This window comes from Hyperolius riggenbachi, chromosome 5 (assembly GCF_040937935.1).
Source record: "Hyperolius riggenbachi isolate aHypRig1 chromosome 5, aHypRig1.pri, whole genome shotgun sequence".
Classification (NCBI taxonomy): domain Eukaryota; kingdom Metazoa; phylum Chordata; class Amphibia; order Anura; family Hyperoliidae; genus Hyperolius; species Hyperolius riggenbachi.
Genome location: NC_090650.1, coordinates 388,932,289 through 388,950,544, shown reverse-complemented (window position 1 = coordinate 388,950,544; position 18,256 = coordinate 388,932,289). Strand labels below are relative to the sequence as shown.

Below are 18,256 nucleotides of genomic sequence, written 5' to 3'. Positions count from 1 at the left end.
TCCTGAAAGTGTTCAAAGAATTAGTTTATTACAGAACATTCTGGAAAACAAGGATTACATGTGAACCAGCCTGTCATCTCTTACCTCAGCAGCCATGTTTGTTTGTTCAAATCCAACCATGTTGGCTTGTACCAGCTGTTGCAGAAGTTGTACTTGAGCCACACTTAGGAAGAAGTCCAAGCTTGTGGTAATATTCACTTCCAAGGAATGGCCACACACTAAAATATCCTGAGGTGAAAAGGTAGATCGCATGTCAATTCTGTTTACCCAAGCTCGGGGGACCAAACAAACCTCAGAAATATCCGTGTCTAACATATCTTAAATCAACTGCACCTGAAATACTGACATGCGGGTGCCAAATTCTTCAAACGGAGATTATTTTCATTTGTAATCAATATGAATGTTCTGCTGCTGACCAAGTCTGACATGTTCAAAATGCAGCCATTCACGCGTATACCTCGGAGAACCTCAACAAACACAGCGCAAAGCTGCAAGGTTAACATAATATGTACACTGATGCAAGCAAAAGCACAGGAATGCTAAGCTTATTAAGGCTTGATGCTGGCGATCACAGCCAATCTGATTCCGGGGGAATGTGTAAGTGTGTACTATTGTTATTTGTGAAAAAAAACCTATTCATTTGGTAACCTGTAGGATGCAGGCCATAATAAGAATTAGTGGCTGAGCACTAGATAGAGCCCCATTTTACCTATAGAAACCTATCAGGTTATAGCATCAGATATATAGAGCAAGACAGGCAATGAATACAAATAACCATTCTTATTTATCAGTTTTATTTATTTATTTTGCTTAAACTGAGGCCATGTGTTCCTTAAAGAGACTCTGTAACAAAAATGTCATCCGGTTTTCTTCCATCCTACAAGTTCCAAAATCTATTCTAATGTGCTCTGGCTTACTGCAGCACGTTCTACTATCACCATCTCTGTAATAAATCAACTTATCTCTCTCTTGTCAGACTTGTCAGCCTGTGTCTGGAAGGCTGCCAAGTTCTTCAGTGTTGTGGTTCTGCATCTCCCCCCTCCAGGCCCCTCTCTGCACACTGCCTGTGTGTTATTTAGATTAGTGCAGCTTCTCTCTGCTCTATTATCTTTTACAAGCTGGATAAATTCTCCTCTGAGCTGGCTGGGCTTTCACATACTGATGAATTACATACAGGCAGAGCTGTCTGCACTCTGCAGGAAGAAACAGCCTGACACTTCAGTGGAAGATGGCTGCAGGGGGAAAGAAACACACAAATGATCTCTTGAGATTAAAAAGGAAGGCTGTATACAGCCTGCTTGTGTATGGATGTATTTTCTATGTGTGGACATACTGTACATCAACCTACTTCCTGTTTTGGTGGCCATTTTGTTTGTTTATAAACAAACTTTTTAAAACTGTTTTTAACCACTAGGGCTGATCGGAACAGCTGAATTCCGATTTCGTCGAAATTTCGTGTACCGCATGCGAAAACCGAGTTTCGTGATCCGAATTTTCGTGTTCCGAGTGCATATCTATTGAATTAAATAGTGTTAACTTCTGCGGTTAATTGTAAAGCCCCCGTACATGCTATCATCACCAAATTTGGCATGTATGTTAAGCAGATGAGTAGGAATATAATAAAAAAAATTTTTTGCGAAAAGAGCTTATAGTTTTTGAGCAAATCGATTTCAAAGTTTCATAAGAAAAATGTTTTTTAAACTGTGTAAAATGACACTGCTGCAGAACAGGTTACTGCATTCCGAGTTCTGTATACATATTGTATACATTTCATGAAAACAGACAGTGTGGGGTCCCCCCTCCCAAGCCTCCTTAACCCCTTGTCCCCCATGCAGGCTGGGATAGCCAGAATGCGGAGTCCCGGCCACGTGGGGCTTCGCACCCTGAGCTATACCAGCCCGCATGGTCCATGGTATGGGGGGGCTCTGGAGGACAGGGGCGGCCAACCTCCCCCTCTCCCCCAGAGCCCTTGTCCAATCCATGGACAAGAGGCTCTTCCCCACCTCCGGTGCCCCAGGAGGAGGTGGGGGCCGCCGACGTCCTGGGGGGTTCATGGTGCCATCCGGGGTTCCCCTTTAACAAGCGGACCCCGGAAGCCGCCCCCTCCCCAGGAGAAATGAGTATAGGGGTACACGGTACCCCTTACCCATTTCAGCAGAGTTAAAAAAAGAAATAAAAACACGACAACGAAAAAAGTCCTTTATTGTTCTAAATTAACCAGGGATACTTACCTTGCAATAATCTCACGCCAGTAACCTCAGGAGTGGTCCCACGCCAGTATCCTCTTATGACATCCCACCTCCCTCCCACACTGACAAACTCCCACCACTGAATGGTCACAGTCAGCCTCTGCATCTGTATAGCAGAGGCTGAGAACACGAAAATTTTGCCTTTAAAACAAGAAATTTCGGCAAACAGTGATGCAATCAAAATGGCCACTGGGAAATCCCTGATCGCTGGAGGCCACACTAGAGTGGCAAAACCAGTGATTTTTCACATAGATGGTGGGTCCAGGTAACCAGAGCAGGAGGTGCCCTAATCCCCTGGACCCACCCATTCATGTGAAATAACGTGTATTCTGACACTCTGAGGTGGCCTCCGGGGAACGGGGATTCCCCAGCAGCCATTTTGTTTATGACACTGTTTGCCGAAAATTCTTGTTTTAGCAAACAATTTTCGTGTTTCTAGCTTATGCAATACAGATTGCAGAGGCTGTCTACAGCCATTCATCCCCAGGAGTTCTGCAGGATCGGCAGGTGCGCGGGACCTCCTAAGAGGATAGAGGGGGGCACAGCGCAGGAAGGTGGGAAAGTGGGCACAGAGTGGCGGGGAGGGGGGGAAGCCTCCCCTCCCTCACCTAGGGCCCCCCTTGCGCACTCCCCCCCACCTCCAGAATTCCAGCCAGCCAGCGGAACGGCTTACCGAGAGCGATAGCTCTGTGTGCCGCTGGTCTAGTATTCTGCACTGACACTGTCCAATCACGCTCTCGCAGTACTTCCTGTGAGAGCGTAATTGGACAATGCAATGCAGGAGACCAGACCAGCAGCGGCACACAGAGCTCTTCTCTCGGTAAGTGATTCCCGCTTGCTGCCAAGTTTCCAAGTTTAGGTAGGCAGGTATATAGGTGTCCCCAGTATAGATATACCCAGGTCTATAGGTGTCCCCAGTTTAGGTAGGCAGGTCACCAGTTAGTGGGGGCCCCCATGCTGGAAGGGGGGGCAGTGGGCACAGAGTGGCGGGGAGGAGTGGAAGCCTTCCCCCCTCCCTCACCTAGGGTCCCCCTTCCGTGCTCCCCCTCCAAAATTGCAGCCAGCAGCGGCAGCGAGCGAGAATCACTTACCGAGAGAAGAGCTCTGTGTGCCGCTGCTGGTCTGGTCTCCTGCATTGCATTGTCCAATTACGCTCTCACAGGAAGTACTGCGAGAGCGTGATTGGACAGTGTCAGTGCAGAATACCAGACCAGCGGCACACAGAGCTATCGCTCTCGGTAAGCCGTTCCGCTGGCTGGCTGGAATTCTGGAGGTGGGGGGGGGGAGTGCGCAAGGGGGGGCCCTAGGTGAGGGAGGGGAGGCTTCCCCCCCTCCCTGACGCTCTGTGCCCACTTTCCCACCTTCCTGCGCTGTGCCCCCCTCTATCCTCTTAGGAGGTCCAGCGCACCTGCCGATCCTGCAGAACTCCTGGGGATGAATGGCTGTAGACAGCCTCTGCAATCTGTATTGCATAAGCTAGAAACACGAAAATTGTTTGCTAAAACAAGAATTTTCGTCAAACAGTGTCATAAACAAAATGGCTGCTGGGGAATCCCCGTTCCCCGGAGGCCACCTCAGAGTGTCAGAATACGCGTTATTTCACATGAATGGGTGGGTCCAGGAGATTAGGGCACCTCCTGCTCTGGTCACCTGGACCCACCATCTATGTGAAAAATCACTGGTTTTGCCACTCTAGTGTGGCCTCCAGCGATCGGGGATTTCCCAGTGGCCATTTTGATTGCATCACTGTTTGCCGAAATTTCTTGTTTTAAAGGCAAAATTTTCGTGTTCTCAGCCTCTGCTATACAGATGCAGAGGCTGACTGTGACCATTCAGTGGTGGGAGTTCGTCAGTGTGGGAGGGTGGTGAGATGTCCTAAGAGAATACTGGCGTGGGACCACTCCTGAGGTTACTGGCGTGAGATTATCCCAAGGTAAGTATCCCTGGTTAATTTAGAACAATAAAGGACTTTTTTCGTTGTCGTGTTTTTATTTCTTTTTTTTTAACTCTGCTGAAATGGGTAAGGGGTACCGTGTACCCCTATACTCATTTCTCCTGGGGAGGGGGCGGCTTCCGGGGTCCGCTTGTTAAAGGGGAACCCCGGATGGCACCATGAACCCCCCAGGACGTCGGCGGCCCCCACCTCCTCCTGGGGCACCGGAGGTGGGGAAGAGCCCCTTGTCCATGGATTGGACAAGGGCTCTGGGGGAGAGGGGGAGGTTGGCCGCCCCTCTCCTCCAGAGCCCCCCCATACCATGGACCATGCGGGCTGGTATAGCTCAGGGTGCGAAGCCCCACGTGGCCGGGACTCCGCATTCTGGCTATCCCAGCCTGCATGGGGGACAAGGGGTTAAGGAGGCTTGGGAGGGGGGACCCCACGCTGTCTGTTTTCATGAATTGTATACAATATGTATACAGAACTCGGAATGCAGTAACCTGTTCTGCAGCAGTGTCATTTTACACAGTTTAAAAATCATTTTTCCTATGAAACTTTAAAATCGTTTATTTCAAAAACTATAAGGTCTTTTCACTAATTTTTTTTTTACCATGTTCCTACTCATCTGCTTAATATACATGCCAAATTTGGTGATGATAGCATGTAAAGGGGCTTCACAATTCACCACGGAATTTAGCACAATTGACTTCAATGTAAACACGAATTCGGTACTCGGAATTGCAGAATTTTCGAGTTTCGAGTGCTTACTCGGAACTGCCAAATTCCGATGGCAAACTCGAAATTCGGAATCCGAGAGCTCAGCCCTATTAACCACTTTTAATGCGGCGGGGAGCAGCGAAATTGTGACAGAGGGTAACAGGAGATGTCCCCTAACGCACTGGTATGTTTACTTTTGTGCGATTTTAACAATACAGATTCTCTTTAAGATTGCAGGGTTATCCCTCGTTTGAATTTGCGCATTGCTGATAACGTTTTCAGCAATACACAGAGCATGCATTCTGCAGGGGCATCAGAAATGTTGAGATTACACTGTTTGGCATCACCATCCATGAATTGTGGTATACAGTTAAGTCCCCGTTATCCAGAACTCAGGCAACCAGAAGTCTCAACTAACTGGGGGGGAAGGGGGGCATTCTAGAGTAGAAAATACTTACCAAGCCCTCAGGCGCATCTTCTACCCATCCTGAAGCTCCCTTCCGCCTTCCAGCGTCCATGCATTGCACCTGGCATGTAACCTGATGCGGGTCACATGACATGCTGGAAAGCCGGTGGGAGCTACTGGAAGTTTAGAAGACAGTACCTGGAGGCTCGGTAAGTATTTTCTGGTGCATGGGCGGGGATCGAGTCGAAGGTTTGTGCTTTTTTGGCCGGCATCAGGCCATCCCCGCCAGTGCCAGATATAGGGTCTTTGCTGTACCACAGAATCACGATGCATGGTTGTATGCATTTCTGTGTATTTGCCCTCCGCTTCCATATATTATAAATTAATGAATGGGATCGCAAACGCATAGGGGAGAATGGGATCGCAAACGCATAGGGGAGAATAGCATTGCAACGCAGTGCCGTGCGTCAGGACAGCCACCTGTGTTGCACAAACCGTGCAGATGGACATGGACTTTTAAAAATTTGGACCCCAATTTTTTTTTCCAACACTGAGCTTTCGATTTGCGCCCACACACTTTTTTTAATAGTTTCCATCAGGTGATCACTTGCATCACCTGTTTCAACAAAGTCTCACCTGCTTGTCTCTACAACAGTCACGGGTAACAGTGCCGTAATGTGTGCCAAGACCATTGTAATGTATGGAATTGTTCTGTAAGGAATTCTCTTTCTCTCCACAAATGATTAGATACACTCCTGGAATGTTATAATCCTTACCTCGGTGTGCATGCTGTCATGTGCAGAAACTTTGCTGAAGATTATGGCCGGAGCAGCTGTAACCCTCACTGTGAAATCTGTTAATATTGGACTCAGTATTGCTCGGCGTTCCTGATGCCGTTTGATGCTGATGGAGAGAAAATGTGAACAATATAAAAAAACGTTAGAGAAACAGGAAATAAGAGAAATAAAACAGTGAAGTTACCTTATATTGTACTGACCTGCTACCACAGTCATCAATGCTGCAAAGCTCTATAGTAGGTATTTACACAAGGCAGTGAAAGCTTACTAATTGTGATTGTAACTTGCTGAGCGCTTTGCTTAAGACAATTTTCATTTAGTGGACCAAGGATATTGAGTGTGCACTGGGCGTCCCCAGTGAGGGTTGGAGAGATGAGCGTGACCCTCATCTCTCTACCCATGGGGTAGGCTAATACTGGGGCATATCTGCCTATCTATGCTTACCTAGGGGGGGGGGGGGGGGCGCTACATAATACTGGGTGCATATCTGCTTACCTATGCTGGGGCAGGAGTTGCACTGAATAATACTGGGGCACATCTGGCTATCTATGCTGGGTTGGGGCAGGGTACATAATACTACTATACTGGGAAAGGGGACTTCCTTATACTGGAGGAATTTCTGGCTAGCTATACTGAGGAAAGAGGGCTACCTAATAGTGGGGGCAAGTCTGACTAGCTCTGTGGGTAAGAGAGGCCACTGGGGGCACATCTAGCTAAATATGCTGGGGAAGAGGCTAGCTAATACTGGGGCACATCTAGCTATCTATACTGTGGAGGGGGCTACCCAATACTGGGGGCACAACTAGCTACCAATACAGTGGTAGACACAATTTGGGGAGTGGAGCGGTGTAGTTTGGAAGCTCTGCCTCTGATGCTGGGGGACCCTGCCCCAGCCCTGCTAAGCAACATACAGACATGAGATAAGGGTCACTCAGCCCTGAGTGGGAAAACAGGTTGTGAGATGATTCTTTATTGGCAAGATTCCTATACTTGTAACCATCCAGGTACAGTTATGTAGAAAAGCGACAAGAATGGTTGTCAAACACTGCCTGAATGTTAATGTTTTCCTCACTAAGGCACTGGTGCTGGAGTACAGCCTCCTCTTCATTCCACAGTGATATAGCAGATTAAAATCCTGTGTCACGCACACAAATGCACTTCTCTTTTCCACAGTGATATAGCAGATTAAAATCCTGTGTCACGCACACAAATGCACTTCTCTTTTCCTGATCTAAAATCTGCTTATCTCAGTTACGTTATCTTCCTCAATAGCACTTCAGTGTTCTACGGGAAATAGCCTTGTTTGCTTTCTACCATTTCTAAGTTCAATCTTATATAAAAGTATAATAAAGAAAAAAACAGCATGCAACCATTTGGAGGAGTCACAGTCTACATGGGAGGTGTCATTCTTACAGGCTGGCCACCAATGGAGGGATATGGGCAGTATCAAATTGCCGTCGCTTTGGTTTGTAAGGACCATGAGCTATTATTGCACAATTATACCAATTACAGTGGCAGAAGGCAAATATTCTCTATGAGCCACCGTCACCCAGCTGTCAGAATGGCAAGAATCAGCACATAAAGAATAACACCCAACAAGAAAAAGTGCAGCTATACTTCAACAAACAGAATAGCTTGATACGTTTCACACTTGAGATAACTGACAGCAAAAACTACTTCCCCAAATATCACATGCTATTAATAAATAATGGTCCAGTATCAATTACCAAGAGCAAAGTTTGTCTAAACAAATGACTTCCTTCTTGAGTGTTCAGATATATTCGCAGCTTTCTCTGCCTGTTCTCCACCGTAACACAAACATATTCCTGTACCTTCTGACTTCCACTTTGCTGCCCATGTGTAGCTGCGGTTTAATGTGTGCTGGTCACAGAACACTGCCTAACACTGCAGTTCTGCTCGGATTAAGGTGTAGTAATGTAGTCAAAGTGGCAATACAATACAGAGTCCCTGCATATAGCAAAGCTAGAGCGATAGCTAGTGTTATACACGGAGCTAGATTGTAGGTACAGAAGGACATATCGAATACATGACTTCAGTGTTTTAAGTGTACCCGAAGCGACATGTGACATGATGAGATAAACGTGTATGAACAGTGCTAAACCTATTATTAACCACTTGGAAACTTCTGACACACTTTTCTACGTCCCTGTTTATAAACACCTGTAAACACATGTAAACACTTGGTTCTGTTTTCTATTTTTAGAAAACGGAGTTAGTATAGCACCATCTTGTGTCCAAATACACCATTATACACTTACCATAGAAAATTAAATGCATTTTAATTATTTATTAACTCCTTCACCCCTAACCCAAAATAAAATATTATCACCATACATTGCACTAGGGACACAGTTTAAACATTGTAATAACCAGGACAAATGGGCAAATAAAATGTGTCTGTTTTATCTACAATAACATGTTTTATTTTTAAACTACAATGGCTGAAAGCTGAGAAATGGTGAATTTTTTTTCTTGTTCTTGCCTGTCAAATACATAGAAAATAATATAATTCTTAGCATAAAGTACTGCCCAAAGAAAGCCTAATTTGACCCACATAAAATAATATATAGATCATTTCAGTGTGATAATTAGCGATAAATTCATTACCAAATGAATGGGAAGAGCTTTTGAAGGGGGGGGCCTGTGGTAGAGAAGTGGTTAATTATCAAGCGGTTTTGATTTTTTTTTTTTATTTTGCAGCATGAGAGAGTTAATTTTCAGGCATGAAAGTGACAGCTTCTGTATTGTCGGCACCTTGTAAGCGATACAGTAAACACCACTGATATGCAAATTACAGCCCTACAAGATTTCCTGGCAGAATACAACTTTTGGGAGAAGGAGAGAGATAGAAAAAAGGTCAAAAGTTCAAATATTTTAACTATGAGACACCTAATAGACTGCCATTGAACATAGACAGCCTATTCATCGCCTTCATACGCTCATTTGAAAGACACCTAATGCTCCGTATTCATGCCTAAGCTACCTACCTACTTATAACTGCTTTCCCAATTCTTACTATTCAACACCAACACCAAAACTTATGATGTACTGCCAACTATTGCTGTGATGTGGAACTCCGTCGACTAAATTATCCAATTGAAACCACCTGCTTTGAGGGTTAGCGTTACGCCAACAACAATCCATTGCCTAACACCAAATACCATAATCCTCATCTTTCCCAAACTTCAATATCTTTATGGTAAGGGGGCCCTCAATACATTAAGCATGCAGTTGATGCTCAGCTGAACATCAGTGATGACTGCTGCTTTGGCCTAAGCGTAGTGTGGTGCTGCCTAATAATATACACTATCATTCATTTCAGCACCAGGTCCTCTCCAGCTTACTTAATAAAAGCAGATTGTTCCTTTCTAATTTTAACAGCTTCTGGCATGTGCATGCCTGGTTTTATTAGCTTAGAATTCACACCAAGCGATGTGTAAGCAATTTTCTCCTCCAATATAATAAAAGGAAATCTTTGGCATGCACACTGCACCATTTAGTAGGAATTAATCAAATAACTAATAATGAAAAAAAAATGAAATCAAATATAAAAATATAGTTTCTGATGTGGATTCAGAACAAAGCAATTTGATTTCCTCTACATCTGAACATATTTTTCCCAAGCTTTTAAAGTGACTGGAAGAGGGAATGTGAAACAGCCAATCGTGCCAACTCTTACAGGACACCATGTTTCTGTCAGACTAAATTAGCTACACAGGATGAAAATACAACTGGATAGGAAGAAAATAATAAATAACATTTCAAACCGGAGACGCATGAGAGACTATCAATACCAGACGGAAAGAATTTCATCCCTGGCAATAAGATGTCATTTGAAAACATTCCAACTGTCTAAGTATCTACTGTAAAAGACAGTACTGATTTTAAGCCCCAACAACTCCCAGTAAAAAAAATAAAACAACATCATCATAAGTAGCTGTCTAAAAACAGACCTGTTCTGCAATATCTGCAATATGTGCTTCATACTTAAAAAGGAACTGTAGTGAAAATAACATAATAAATACTATTGCTTATTGTTTTTTACAATATTCATGTATAGATTATTTAGTGAGTGTGTTCCCTTTGTAAAATCTTTTCTCTCCCTGATTTACATTCTGAAATTTATCACTGGTTGTGACATCATTAGTTCTGCCAGGTGATCTGTACGGAACGTTCATTACTGAGAGTTCTATGCACAGAGGGAGATACTGGTTGCTTGGCAGTTGGGAAAAGCTGTAATTTCCCACAATGCAGCAAGGCTCACAGACAGGAAACGGTCAGGACCTAGGTCCTGACATCACATTGTGGGAGGGGTTTCACCACAATATCAGCCATACACATGGACGTAGCAATAGCCATAGTAGCTGCAATGGGAACCTGGAGTAGAGAAGGCCCAATGGTAATTGATGTATTCACTATTACCTTTTTTTGTTTTCATTTACCCTCTGACTTTGTCTCAGTGCCCATAGACTTGATGCAGTGTAGATTGCATGAGAATGTAAATTGCCAAATTAACTCAATATCCAGAGGGTAGGCGGCATTGTATCTAGCTACAATGCTAACCATACAGACCCTCCTGATGATTTATTCAAAAAAAGGTAAAGATTTCTCATGGGAAAGGGGGTATCGGCCACTGATTGGGATGAAGTTCAATCCTTGGATATACTGTTGTTCTTCTTTAAGGAGAAGCTTTGATCCTACACTTGAAGGGAAACCGGAGGGATACAGAAATTGCTACCGTTATTTTAATAAACAGTGCCAGTTGCCTGACTTCTGTGCTGAAGTTCTGCCTCTCATACTATAAGCAAATGGCCCAGAATGAGCATGCAGAACAGATGCTTTGACACTGGTCTGACTCCACTGGCTGCATGCCTGTTGCAGGTGTGTGACTCAGAAACAACTTAAGCCAAATGCTCAGCAGGACAGTCAAGCAACTGGCATTGTTTACATGGGAATGAAGATGGCAGCCTCTGTATCCCTCTCACTTCAGGATACCTTGAAAACGCTGGCAGTAGGGTCCGTAAACGCTAGAGATATTAAAAGCTCTTGCTAATGCAATGCAATGCTTTGGGGGATTTTTACACAGTCACATCACTCCAGTGTGAACACTCACATAGGATAACATTAGCAAGAGCTTTTAAAAACACAAAGTGCTCAGAAAAGCTCTCATAGTGTGAACGAGCCCTAAGAAGGTTTACGTTAACAAATCCATAACTTAAAGCGGAATGAAACCCAGCATTTCTTTTTTGCTCTAATAGATTATTTACAGCATATTATATACAACCAGCATTTTTTTTTACTAGAACAGCATTCAAAGGGTTAAATACAGGCCTTAGAAGCTCCCCTGCAGGGAAAGCTGGACTAATCTAAACTAGAGATAATGTTATCTTGTGTTTAATTGAATCAAGTGAGAAATATAAACAAACCCTTCTCTGACACTGCAGAGTCTCCTGAAGACAGTGAGACAATCGGAAAGCATTTCTGCTTACGTTAGAAGATGAATAAAGCAGTTATGAATAAAATGCAAAGTCAGCTTTCAGAGCAAAAAAAGTGTACTATGGGAACGTATAATTTCTAAATGAATAAGAATACTTATGCACAAAAGCAAATATGATAACCGTATGGCATGTAAAAAGTAGGAAAACATGTTTTTATTGAATATTATGTCAGAGTTTAATACCGTTTTAAGATGCCTTCTTTGAACACATATCTTAACCACACAGGGTTGGATTCACCATAAGGCACTATAGGAATGTGCCTACAAGCGCCTGATGATGGAAAGGCGCCTCACTCCCCTCCCAGAGTGCCTCCCTTCCTCCCTATGCCCTGGTCAGTGCATAAATGAAAGGTTACTCACTCAGCTCTCAACATTAAACTGACTAGATCTCCCTTCAGTCGGGGCAACTTAATACTGAATGTACAGCTTGCTACCTAATATTAGGGGCACCTGACAGCTGGGACAGGCAGCACACTTGCGGTGCATCTAGGCTGGGGTTTGTAGGTTCATGGAGGGCGAAGTTTAGGGTGCCAAGATATCTGTGCCTATAGGCTCATGTGATGTAAATCCAGACCTGTAACCAGGTAAGATCTTTTTGCTTTGACAAATAATGTATGTTTCAGTGTAATGAACCATGTGTGTTAGCGTGTTACTCCTGCGTGTTCCCTTAAAGTTCCTACAAGGTTAAATATTTCTTTCATGACATGTGTGTTCAATGAGAGGGAACCGAGCTGGCAGCATGGCAGGAAAGTGCCTATATCACCCGCAAGCTATGGAGCAGGAGCATAACTCAGGGCATATTACATCTGCATTTCTCTCATTTCAGATGGAGAAATGTATTAAAAAATCCAGACTGGAAGCAATTCAACAGCTTCTACCCAAAACAGCAAAATACCAGGGTCACAGCTGCTGCCGAGGCCACTTTGGAGGAAGGCCGAAAAAGAGGGTGTGGAGGAGAATGAACAGGGAGCTGTTGTTCCTTGTTCCTTTATAGGGATCTAAAGTATGACATGGCCAATTACAAGAGCGCGTTACTGTTCTGCACTGACGGACCCCATCTGTTAGATGTATTTTCAGATGCTCGCTATGTAATTCAGGCCAGCAGCCATTGCTTTGAAACAACTGGAGCTGGCAGGAGGGGAGAGATCCGTGCTGGTGTTGCTCTTCCCTCTTGTCGGAGATAGAGATCGCTGTCTACTCGCTGGAGAACATACAGAGGAAAAAGAGGTGAATTACTGCCTGATGAAGGCTGAAGCTCCCATCACTGCACATATACAACTATCACGGAGGGAGGATTTACTAGGATGACACAGAGAGGCTGGATTCTGTTCTGTCAATTCCTGCTCACGTTTCACTAAAAGACCTTTAAAGGGTATTACCGAAAATCTACAGCAATGGTAAAAACAATAATAAATATTAAAAGGGAACTGTAATAGACAAGACAAATAACATTTATATCGCGCTTTTCTCCTGGCGGATTCAAAGCAGCAGCCACTAGGGCGCGCTCTATAGGCAGTAGCAGTGTTAGGGAGACTTGCCAAAGGTCTCCTACTGAATAGGTGCTGGCTTACTGAACAGGCAGAGCCGAGATTCGAACCCTGGTCTCCTGTGTTAGAGGCAGAGCCCTTAACCATTACACCATCCAGCCACCAGTATAATGACACATACTGTAGTATAGAGTACCATAGAGCCAAATTAATCCATGCCATGCACTGATGAGGATCAAACAATCTGAAACAGTCTGTATGCATGTTGGATTATCATGGCTCTGTACAAATTAACAAGCTGACACATCATTGCATTCCAGCGTTTCTGGAGGTGTGTTTAGCTTCTAAGGGTACAATGGTTAATTTGCATATATTCAGCAGTGTTGCACTGGGAGACATCTCAAGCTCACTCCAACCTGAATTATCGCAAATTCTTTCTGTTTTAGGAAAGCAAACTTTTGTTATACTGTAGTATGATACAGTAAATTATCCATTTTTACGTTAAATAGCCTGATTTCGGCATCAGAAACACACATACATATAAAAGCACTGCATGCTAATTTGGGCGTGGCATAAACCAAAAAAAAAAAATCAGTAAATGGTCAAAGGAATTATGGTAAACCAATATTCTACTACTTAATTGAAATAGTGAAATATCCGTAATATTTGCCAATATTTCACTATGACCTTACTTCTCTCTACTTTCACACAACCCCAAACCTTAACCTCCCCCTGCTGGTGCCTAACCTTAACCCTCCCCATGCCTAACCGTTTCTTGGCTTAAACAGCCAAGAAACAGTGAGGGAAAGCTTGAGATAAGGTTTTAATGCAGGGAAGTACGAAGAGTCTTTAGCTCTGCTCTGTTTTACAGCTTAAAATACAGAGTGTGGTTTCTAAACTGCAAACATGACAGAATGATGCAATGTTATATAACTGACAATAAAAATATGAGACTCTTTTCGTGTCTACTACCGTAATGTTCTATTAATTATCCGTACTACACATACAATTCATTATCTCAGAAGTTTATTTTCGCTTCGGTGTCACATTAAACAATGCACATTGCCTGGCTGTCCAGCTGATCCTCTGCCTCTAACACTCTTAGCTATAGACCGTGAACAAGCACGTTGATCAGGTGTTTCTGTGTTAAAGGAGAACTGTAGAGAGAGGCGTATGGAGGCTGCCATATTTATTTCCAATTAAGCTATACCAGTTGCCTGGCTATCCTGCTGATCCTCTGCCTTTAATACTTCAGCCATAGGCCCTGAACAAGCATGCAGCAGATCAGGTTTTTCTGACAATTTTGACAGATATGACAAGATTAGCTGCATGCTTGTTTCTGGTGTGATTCAGCCACTACTTCAGCCAAATAGATCAGCAGGGCTGCCAGGCAACTGGTATTGCTTAACAGGAAATAAATATGGCAGCCTCCATATACCTCTCACTACAGTTCTCCTTTAAGTCTGACTGGAATAGCCACATGCTTGTTTCAGGTGTGCGATTCAGACTCTACTGGTGCCAGAAAAATCAGCAGAGCTTCCAGGCAAGTGGTATTGTTTAAAAGGCAATAAACATGGCAGCCTCCGCATACCTTCAGGTTGTTTCTTTTTAGTGAAAGTGAAGACTCCTTAAGAGCTGAACTAATGGCAATAACAGACCTCAAACCATTGTATACATAATCTACAACAAAGACTTTCCCTATGGTCAGTATATGTGGGGCGCACAGAGTTGTAGTCTAAATAACAGAGCAAGGTTCAACATGATAACTTATTTAACACAGTGATGGAGGAGGACAGTGAAGGCCTAACTAATATCAATTTGTTTGACTTTTTCCTCCTTAAGCCCCCATGGTCATGTAAACACAGATCGACACATGATCAAGTTCTTCTGTTAAACACACTCCTGTGTTGCTTTGTTCTGTGCCGGCCCCTGTCGTCCTTTCAGATAACACTTGAAAAGCAGAAGCCTGTTCGGTATATTTAAACTGTCACTGATCCGGCCATTTTTCCTTGTAAGTGCCATTCAAACAGCAGTATTATGTTCCTCTCAAATTTATGTAAGGGGGGTTCGGAAAAGATAAGTACGAAACTTAACTTGCAAGCTTTCTAAAGCCCTTTGTTTAAATCAACGTACGTATTAAAGCGGCCCACCTGTGGTTTGTTATGATAAAAGTGTAAGTTATAAATTTCAGGGTGGTTATAGAACACACAGCTTCACATCATAGGCTAGATAATGAATTCTGGAATGTTAGACATTATTTGATCACATCCTTTGGGCAACTGTAATAAACATACCAGGCCCATGTATATACAGAAAGCATGAGTCAAAATTGGAAATGTAAACCTTGGCCTTGCGCTAATGTTCCTCCAGATAAGCCGGCTCTATTGATTGGAACGTGTTTGGCGGTTAAACAAATAATCAGGAGCCTATTACACACGGGTGTTAATAGGCACATCTACGCCGTTTCAAAGGGAGAGAGTTACTTTCCACTAGTACAATGGAGTAGAATAATACAACTGTGTTTGGAGGGCTCTGATCAGCTGAGATGAAGGCATCTGGAATTGTGGGAAGTTCTTAGACAGGCTGAAGGATGATGTGTTGTTAATATACAGTATGCCAAAAGTATTTTACATGTCAACTGGAGCCTGTGTGTTTCTGGCGGCCATAACCCTAGACCTCCTGTGAGGTGGGTCTAACGTCCTCCAACGACAGGATAAAAACATTGGAGCATTTTAACAAAGATAAAAATGAGGAAAAAGGTTTTTTAGGGAAAGATTTTAAAAACAACTATAAAGCATAGATATAACACGAACCAACAAATAATAAGGTCTGTGTGTGAATGCTTAGACACACCACCTGCTTTGGCACGGATGTTGAATCTGCCTTAAAGAGAGCCTGAAGCAAGAATAAATCTCGCTTCAGACCTCATAGTCAGCAGGGGCATGTGTGCCCCTGCTAAAACGCCGCTATCCCGCGGCTAAACGGGGGTCCCTTACCCCCCCAAAATCCCCTCCGAGCAGCGCATCCCCTCTTCCGGATTAAGGCAGGGCTAGCCGCCGCAGCCCTGCCTCACGCGCGTCTGTCAGCGCGTATCTCCGCCTCTCCCCCGCCCCTCTCAGTCTTCCTTCGCTGAGAGGGGCGGGGGAGAGGCGGCGATGCGCCGCTGATAGACGGCGCTGAGAGGCAGGGCTGCAGCCATTAGCCCTGCCTCAAGAGCAGCAAAATCTACGACCAAAATCTACGTAGATTTTGCGCGGGGGGGGGGGGGGGGGGTTGGGTGGTCAGGGACCCTCGTTTAGCCACGGGATAGCGGCATTTTAGCAGGGGCACACATGGCCCTGCTGACTATGAGATAAGAAGTGAGATTTATTCTCGCTTCAGTGTCTCTTTAAACGGACGTTAAAGAGGAACTTTAAAGCAGAATTGAACTTCATTTGAATCAGTAGAGCCGATACCCCCTTTTCTCACGTGAAATCTTTACCTTTTCTCAGATAGATCATCAGGGGGGTCTGTATGGCTGATATTGTGGTGAAAACACTCCCACAGTGTGATGTCATGACCATGGCCCGACAGTTTGCTGTCTGTAACCTTGTTGCATTATGGTAAATTGCAGCTTTTTCCAACTGCCAAGCAAGCAATACCTCCCTCTGCATACAAATCTCAGTAAGGCCCAGGGCACACCAAAACCGCTAGCAGATCGTCAAAACGCTAGCGGTTTTGGGAGCAGAGAGCAGATATTTGGCCGGGTGCACACCAAGCGGATTTTGTATGCGATCCACCAGCCGCATCAGCCAGTGAAAACGCTTGGCTATTGTATTTCAATGTGTGGTGCACACCGGCGGTGTGAGGTTTTTTAGCAAACCGCAAACGCGCAGCAGGAGGCGCGTTTGCGGCTTGGCAAAAACCTCAAACCGCCGGTGTGCACCATCCCATTGCAATACATTAGCCAAGCATTTTTCCAGGCGGATGCGGCCGGCGGATCGCTCCAAAAACCGCTCGGTGTGCACTGGGCCTAACAAACATTCCGTACAGATCACCTGGCAGAACTAAAAAGGTCACCACCATTGATACATTTCAGAATGTAAATAAGGGAGAGGAAAGATTTTACAGTGGGCAAAAACTGACAAAATAATCTATAAATAAATATTGTAAAAAAATAAGCATCATATTCATTATGTTATTTTCACTACAGTTCATCTTTAAATTATGGTGAGGTGGCTGATTGGTGACCATTGTTGAAGCCAAAAGGATGAAACTGATGAAAGGTGAGTACTGTTTAGATTTAAAGGGGTTCTTCCGCGAATGAGGGAAAAAATAAAAAGTGGTTTATGCATAAACTATTAAACATCCTTGTAAAATATTGTAAACAAATAGTTTTTAAAAAAATGAATGGTTTCATTAATATAACATGTATTGTAAATAGTGACGTATGAAGGACTGGGAGGCTAATCCATTTGTTAGGGGTGTTTTTACTTTCTTTTACAACCATAACTGCTGCCTACATAGTTTTCAGTGGTATAACCCTCTTCTAGCAGGAATCGCCGTTATAACCCTAACCGCTGAGCTCCACTGAGCTGCTGAATATGTGTTTACATTGTTGCTAGGCAACCAGACCCCGGTGCAGAGACTGTTTGTGAATAGTCATAAGCTGCAGGGAGAATCAGTCCCATCTACACCATATGATTCTTTGTCAGATTCGATTCAATTTGATTCAATTCATTGTTTTGATTAGATTTGATTCAATCTGACATGTCCAATTCATGATTCGATTCAATTTGAATCAAATTGAATCGAATCATGAATCGGACATGTCAGATTGAATCAAATCATATCAATGAATCAAATCAAGTTGAATCGAATCTGACAAAGAATCATATGGTGTAGATGGGACTGATTATCCCGGCAGCTTATGACTCTTCACAAAGGAGTCTCTGCCTCCTGGGTCTGGTTGCCTAGCACCAATGTAAATACATATTCAGCAGCTCAGAGGAGCTCAGCTGTTAGGGTCATAACAGCGATTCCTGCTATAAGGAAGTTATACTACTGAAAACTATGTAGGCAGCAGTTATGGTTGTGAAAAGAAAGTACAAAAAAAAAACAAAAAAAAAAAACACCCCTAACAAATGGATTAGCCTCCCAGCCGTCA

The 18,256-nt window shown here is 43.8% G+C and overlaps 1 protein-coding gene across 3 annotated transcripts in view; it reads right to left on the bottom strand.

The window, feature by feature from the left end:
- The window catches only part of VPS13B (vacuolar protein sorting 13 homolog B), a 1,202,086-nt gene that overhangs the window by 422,860 nt on the left and 760,970 nt on the right, over positions 1–18,256 (bottom strand). For all 3 annotated transcript variants that reach the window (XM_068237718.1, XM_068237719.1, XM_068237717.1), the window contains exons 32-33: positions 6,085–6,211; positions 85–228 (exon numbers count right to left, since the gene is read on the bottom strand). In XM_068237718.1, coding sequence (XP_068093819.1) covers positions 85–228; positions 6,085–6,211 — 271 coding nt within the window. The remainder of the gene's footprint in view (positions 1–84; positions 229–6,084; positions 6,212–18,256) is intronic.